Source organism: Contarinia nasturtii, unplaced genomic scaffold (genome assembly GCF_009176525.2).
Source record: "Contarinia nasturtii isolate CC-2019 unplaced genomic scaffold, AAFC_CNas_1.1 Cnas_scaffold_129, whole genome shotgun sequence".
NCBI lineage: Eukaryota > Metazoa > Arthropoda > Insecta > Diptera > Cecidomyiidae > Contarinia > Contarinia nasturtii.
This window is the reverse complement of record NW_022197486.1, coordinates 12135731-12142092: the sequence shown is the minus strand read 5'-3', so window position 1 is coordinate 12142092 and position 6362 is coordinate 12135731. Positions and strand designations below refer to the sequence as shown.

Genomic DNA, 6362 nt, shown 5'->3' with positions numbered 1-6362 from the left:
TCAATCACTTTTGGTTATCGATAAATGCTACACACGAATTAATAACACATAATCCAGAAACATTACCATAAATGAAGCGTTAAAATGGACATTTAATTTGGACTGTGTTTCCATTTAGAAGTTGTTCATTTAAAACCTTTTACTAATTCAATTGAAATAACATTTACAAATTGTATTATATGAGTGTATTGATCGAGTGGTATATTGCACAATGCACTTCATTTTTCAATATCTTGATTACATTAAGAGTTATAAAAATTATCTCGTTGCATTTATTACAGTGATTTGATTTAGAGCCAGTGTTATCTCCAAAAATTTGTTTCTTTTTTTCAAGTTTCGAACAGAGACATGGGCTATAATGTGTCTAAAGGAGTCTTTCTTCCAATAAAGATCCACTCATACTTTTGGGTACTAATTATCAATATATTGAGCTGACAATATGCCTCTTCAAGGTGTTACTCCAAATGTAGATGTTCTCAGAAAAAAAGGAGCTGAATTCTTGTTGTCATACAATCGAAATGTCCCATTTATCTTGTGTTTCAAATAAATAGCCAGCTCAATATATTATCTGATTATAATAATGAGTTTTACGAGAATATTCGTTTTTTTTTTTTGTTGAAATGGTCAACGATTTACCAATTTGGACAAATTAAAAATGATTTATGCATATTGTCAATGTTCTTTATTCGACTCTGATAACTTGATTGATTTGTTGGGTCTTCCCTCCAAAAAAATGCACCGAATGTAGATACAAGTACTTATAGAACAAAATACGTGTTTATTGTTTGAAATTGGTTTATGAGTAATACTAATCAGATCCATCGTGGCTATTTAAACGGCATTAATGAAATAATCAATTCAGTTTACACTTGCACGATATTCCGACAAAATAAAACGTTTGTAACACATTAATAACTAATCATATAAACTGCAAAGAAAATAAACATAAATAAAATCATATTTCAATTTAAGAAGAAGAGAATAAAATGATTTTCATTGTTTTATTGATTTTCGTTTCAACGCTTGCATATGTGTATGTAAAATGGCGGTATACATATTGGAAAAAACTTGGTGTTACGTGTCCTGAGCCCGTTTTTTTCTTCGGAAATGTATTGGAAGCTTTTACTATGTCATCGCACATTAGTTCGCTCTGTGAAAAGTGGTATAAGTGAGTATTTGTGTTTTTCGTAGCTAAATCCGATTGATTTTCAAATTAATCATAAGATTAAATGTGAATAATTTATTGAAATTGATGAAAATGAAAGAGAAATGTTTCCTGTTTTCAAACAGTGATTATCGACATGAACCGTACACTGGATACTACAAACTATTGAGTCCAGCAATTAATCTGATCGATCCAGATTTAATTAAAGATGTTCTCATTAAACACCATTTTAATTTCCATGATAACGAGCTACATTTCAGCAAGAGATTCGATTCACTAATGATGTACAATCCTTTCGTCGCAAGCAATGACATTTGGAGAAAAGGTCGAGCTGTTCTCACACCACTGCTCACATTATTTAAGGTAAATTTTTAGCAAATAAATAACGGCATTAAATATAGATGAATTAAAACAAATACAAATTTCGGATGGACATTTTTCCATATAAAAATTCACAACATTTCAATTTATTTGATTCTTAAGGCAATCAAAATTAAATTTAATGAAAAATTAATGACAATTCTTAATTTGTTTGTCTCTTCAAATAGGTCAAATCAATGCATCCACTCATTGCAGATAGTTGCGACAAACTTACAAATTACTTAAGAACCATACCATCAAACAAGGACATTGAAGCAAAATCGGTATGTTTTATGTAAAATTTAATGAAATTTGAACGTCTTTTGCTTTGCCTATTTATACATTTATAATTCACTTCATTTATTTTCAATGAATTCTTTTTGAATTGTTCGTTTTAATTTGATATCGATTGGAAGCTTGTAGCTCGATATGCAACACAAAATGTGATTCGATGTTTGTTTAGTATTGATGCGCAATGTTTTAACGAAACAAAAAATGAGTTCCTTGAGTTGGGCAATAACATTTTCCGACCAACATTTTGGACTGGCGTAAAGCTAATGATGATGTCCATATGTCCAAATTTACGTGATGTGATGCCATTTGGTTTTGTACCAGCTCCAGCAAATGAGTGGTTTCGAAGTCTTGTAAAAATGTTCAGAGAAGAACGAATGAGATCACCATTACAGCAGCGACAAGACTTTCTTCAATTCCTTCTTAACTCCGTTGACAAATACGGTATGTATTATTGTTTATTTGTTTTCATGTGTGGTTTTTTTTGACAATTTGTTTCAATTCTGGTAATGTTTGTGAATAATGATTTCAAACGATTATCATAGATATCAATGATGATGAGCTTGCCGGCTATGCATTGGCAATGTTTGTGGATAGCTACGAAACGTCTAGTGGTGTGTTAGGTTTTGCAATATACGAATTGGCACGAAATCCAGATATTCAGGATCGTCTGCATGAAGAAATCACAGAAGTACTAGCGAAATATGATAATAAATTCACATTTGAGGTTCTTCATGAAATGGAATATTTGGATAATATCATCTATGAAACAATGCGATTAGATGTTGTTGATCCAATTATAAGTAAAATTTGCACCAAAGAATATACGTTACCATTGATTGATGGTAAAAAGAAACCAGTTACCATTTATCCAGGAACACCGATACAGATATCATCAAGAGCATTGCATATGTAAGTGATTTAACGTTCTCTTCGTTTCAGGAGTACCTTTCAAATCACATTGCATCGAATCATCATTTCAAAATGTATATTTCAATCACAGGGACCCCGAATACTATCCAGAACCGGAAACATTTGACCCCGATCGATTCACCGAAGAGGAGCGTCGAAAACGTCACAAGGCAGTATATTTGAGTTTTGGCGAAGGACCTCGGTCAGATTTTTTTATTTTTTCTATTTTTTAAAATATTAATTAATAGCGTTTTTTTAAAATTGTTTTGATTACAGAATGTGCATTGGAATCAACTTTGCATTAGCTCAAAGAAAGGCTGGCCTAATGTCAATCGTGCGTGATTTCAAAATAGCATTGTCACCGAATCAAAAACCAATCATGATGGATAATCGTGCATCTATATATCATGCACGAGATGGACTTTACTGTAACTTTACTCCGAGATAAAAGGACCAAATATTCATATTTTAATTTAAACGTCTAAAAAAACGACTCAAGAATACTTAAAAAAATGTTTACGTAAATAATCAGACAATAATAAAGTATCGGATGTTTTAATGCGTTCGAAGAGGAAAAAACGAATTTCTAATTAACTTGTACATGCAATTATAAAAGCTTTAATTTCAACCAAGGGAATGGCACGTATATGAGAGACATGGCGACGTGCCAAACCGTAACGCCATCTATCGGATAGAATCTGAATTACAAATTTCGTATTGAATATCCCATATTAGTGTAATTTTGTTCATAGAATTATAAGGTTTATTCCGATAAATTTGTAAGGTTTTTGTTCGCCAACATTTTACATAGCATGCCATACTCATTATTTCAACCGTAATTACATTTTAATGATGCCGCAGTTCCGTTACTCGAAAGTTCTTCAAGTTCCGAGAATGGACAAAAAATGCACAAAAATCTAGTTATGGGAATGGAAAAATGTACATACTAACGTGCAGCACAGTGAAACTATATATTCATGCATTGTGAGAACACCGAAACAAAAGTCTTTTTCTTTCTTCAATCATTTCTGAGTACTACATTTTCCCATTACAAGATTGTGGTGGAATATACTTCCGTGTCATGTCATTGAATGTGTGAAAACTTGAAAACTTCATATCAACATCATGTGATGAATGAATGTAGAACATTGCCTGAAGTCATCCAATTCATATTGGATGGGTCTAAGTAATTTTAACACATCAACAAAACGGATGAGATACTTCTATCTTTTGCACATTTTTATCTTAACGTGTTGGAGTAAGTTTTCTTTTTCTTTTGCATTCAACACATGGAATTTTGAATTCGATTATTTTTCCTCTACTCTTTACAAATCGTCTTTTGATCTGATAGTTTGCTATTTCATTAAAATGTTTCCTTTCCACCTACTGATGTAAAAAAATCGCCGTTTCGTTTCTGTAGAAAATGACAACTCTTATCTTATGTGTTCTATTTTTGGTACAAAAAATGGCCACACAGAAAGTTATTTTTTTAAATGGTTTTTAATTCTGACAGCCGCCAATTAAGTAGCTTCAACTTCCGTTAAAAACTTTATCCGCTGCTTTTCACTGAAGCACAGCAATATATATTTAAATTTACCTAAATTACAAATTAATTATTTATGAATCAAAAGCAATGTTAAATTTACGGCTCCGTGTGTAAGAATATTCAAACGTTGTACGTGTCTTTGGGGATTTTTTTCACAACAAATATAGTATGACATCGTTTTTTACAGTTGTCCATCTAGAAACTCACTCTGTTTTAATGTTTTTCGCATAAAATTTCATAACAATCATGCCCGAGTATAAAGTGTCATCACGTTTAACCCATTTTAAATTGTTTACAGTGCGTTTTTTTGCGAAGCATCCGTATTTGAGTTTTCAGATTCTCTTCTAAATTAATTATACAACTTCAATACATCAAATGAAAACTGAATTTAAAACAAATTGCTTAAGCACAATTTTATCTTTTATTCACTCTTTGATGTTCGATAATTATAATTAACTCTTCATTTAATCCGACTTTTATCATTTAAAAACGGCTTGGTTTTTTACCCAAAAATACTATTTTAAGTTAGTGGAACTATTGAATATTATATACACCAAAAAAGTCTGTTAGAACATTGAGTTTTAACGTTCGCAAAACTGCCATTCAACTAATTTCAACTTTTTGTTCCGGACGCCTTTTCTGAATTTATTTACATGAAGTGACTGAAGAATTTTCATAGCAATGAAAAATAAAAATTCCCATAAGCAAAGAAACACAGTTAAACCAACACAATCAGCAAACAGCCCCGACGACTTCGGAGCTCACAAAGCAAACAGTTTGTGTTCGTTGATAATTTACACATTTTGTTCAAATTAAATACATTTTGATTGAAAGAAAGCTAAAGAAAGAGTGAAACATTGTTTTAGTTTCGATAAATATTCGATTTTTCTTTTTTCAAAATCGATAAAAAGTGCCAATTTATTTTTCGTTTCGCTTTTTTTCTATATCAATTTAGATTTAAGTAATTATTAATTTCACTCGGGTTCTTTCTAATATCATTTCTCCAGAGTGTGCTTTGTTTCGAATTTCGTGTGTGTTTGGTTTGCGACTGTTTTTTTAAGTCATTATGATTGATTTGTTTAGTGATGGACAAACGGTGACGGTCGCATGTATATATTATTTTCTTTGCGTTCCATCAATGCGCTAATCGATTTAAATGTTAAATGCTACGCAGACGGTCGATCACAAAAAAGTCGGTTCGCATCCCATATACATATCATACCATGCATAAGCTTAACAATGCGCACTGACAACACAAAATACACACACACACAATAAAAAAAAAAAAACAAGCGCGCAAATCAGCATCCAATATCGAAAGCAGTGTATGAAATTTTGGTTGTCGTTCGCGTTCGTTTACAATGCGTACGCATCTAACATGCGATGCGCGCGCGATATGTATTTCGAACGGTTGAAACTTGAGTTCAGTCAAGTACGAGAAACTCAACGAAACAGTTGTGTGTTTTATCTGAATTATCTTAAAGCCGCACCAAACAGCACCAGCACAAACAATTTTGTAAGTGATTCTTTTATGAGTGGCACACGTACCAAAACATTCATTCAAACAAGAACGAACGAGAGAGAGAAAGAAAATCTATAAGAACCTATTTAAATCGATTTAAATGACAAAAAGGAAAATCAAGACTGATTTTTATTGAAGCGAAAAATAAATTGAGTGTGCGAATTAATCGCATGTGCATGGTTTTTGTGTGTCGGTTGCCTTATTAGATGGTACATTCTTATTGGTTCTAATTATAAATTTGTTCGATATGTTCGTATCGTGGATATATATTCGCAGTGTATGCGAAAAATACGAAAACAACAAAAGTGTTTGTGTATAGTCACGGGTTCAGTTCTCTTTTTTCCTCTCTGTTCACTTGGTCCGGATTTGTCTAATTTTTTTGCTTGTTTATAGTTTGCGCTGTTCTTTTCATCGTGAAAAATAAAATTGTGTATATTCGCATCACAGTGGTTGGGAGCAGTGTGCAGACACAAACAAAACACTCTCTTTAACTGAAAAGGTATATAAAGTGCTATTTATAAGTTTATTTCTGTTTGAATTCTCTCAATTTCATTTTGGTTGTTTGC

General features: G+C 32.0%; 1 protein-coding gene across 1 annotated transcript; it reads left to right on the top strand.

The window, feature by feature from the left end:
• Window positions 1-897: 897 nt before the first annotated feature.
• LOC116345308 (probable cytochrome P450 6a13) lies at window positions 898-3296 on the top strand. The gene is made up of 7 exons (XM_031774566.1): window positions 898-1168; window positions 1291-1528; window positions 1714-1809; window positions 1942-2260; window positions 2362-2728; window positions 2820-2930; window positions 3005-3296. Exons 1-7 carry the CDS (start codon window positions 987-989, stop codon window positions 3174-3176), a joined length of 1485 nt encoding a protein of 494 aa, XP_031630426.1. The 5' UTR covers window positions 898-986; the 3' UTR covers window positions 3177-3296.
• The last annotated feature ends 3066 nt before the right edge of the window (window positions 3297-6362 follow it).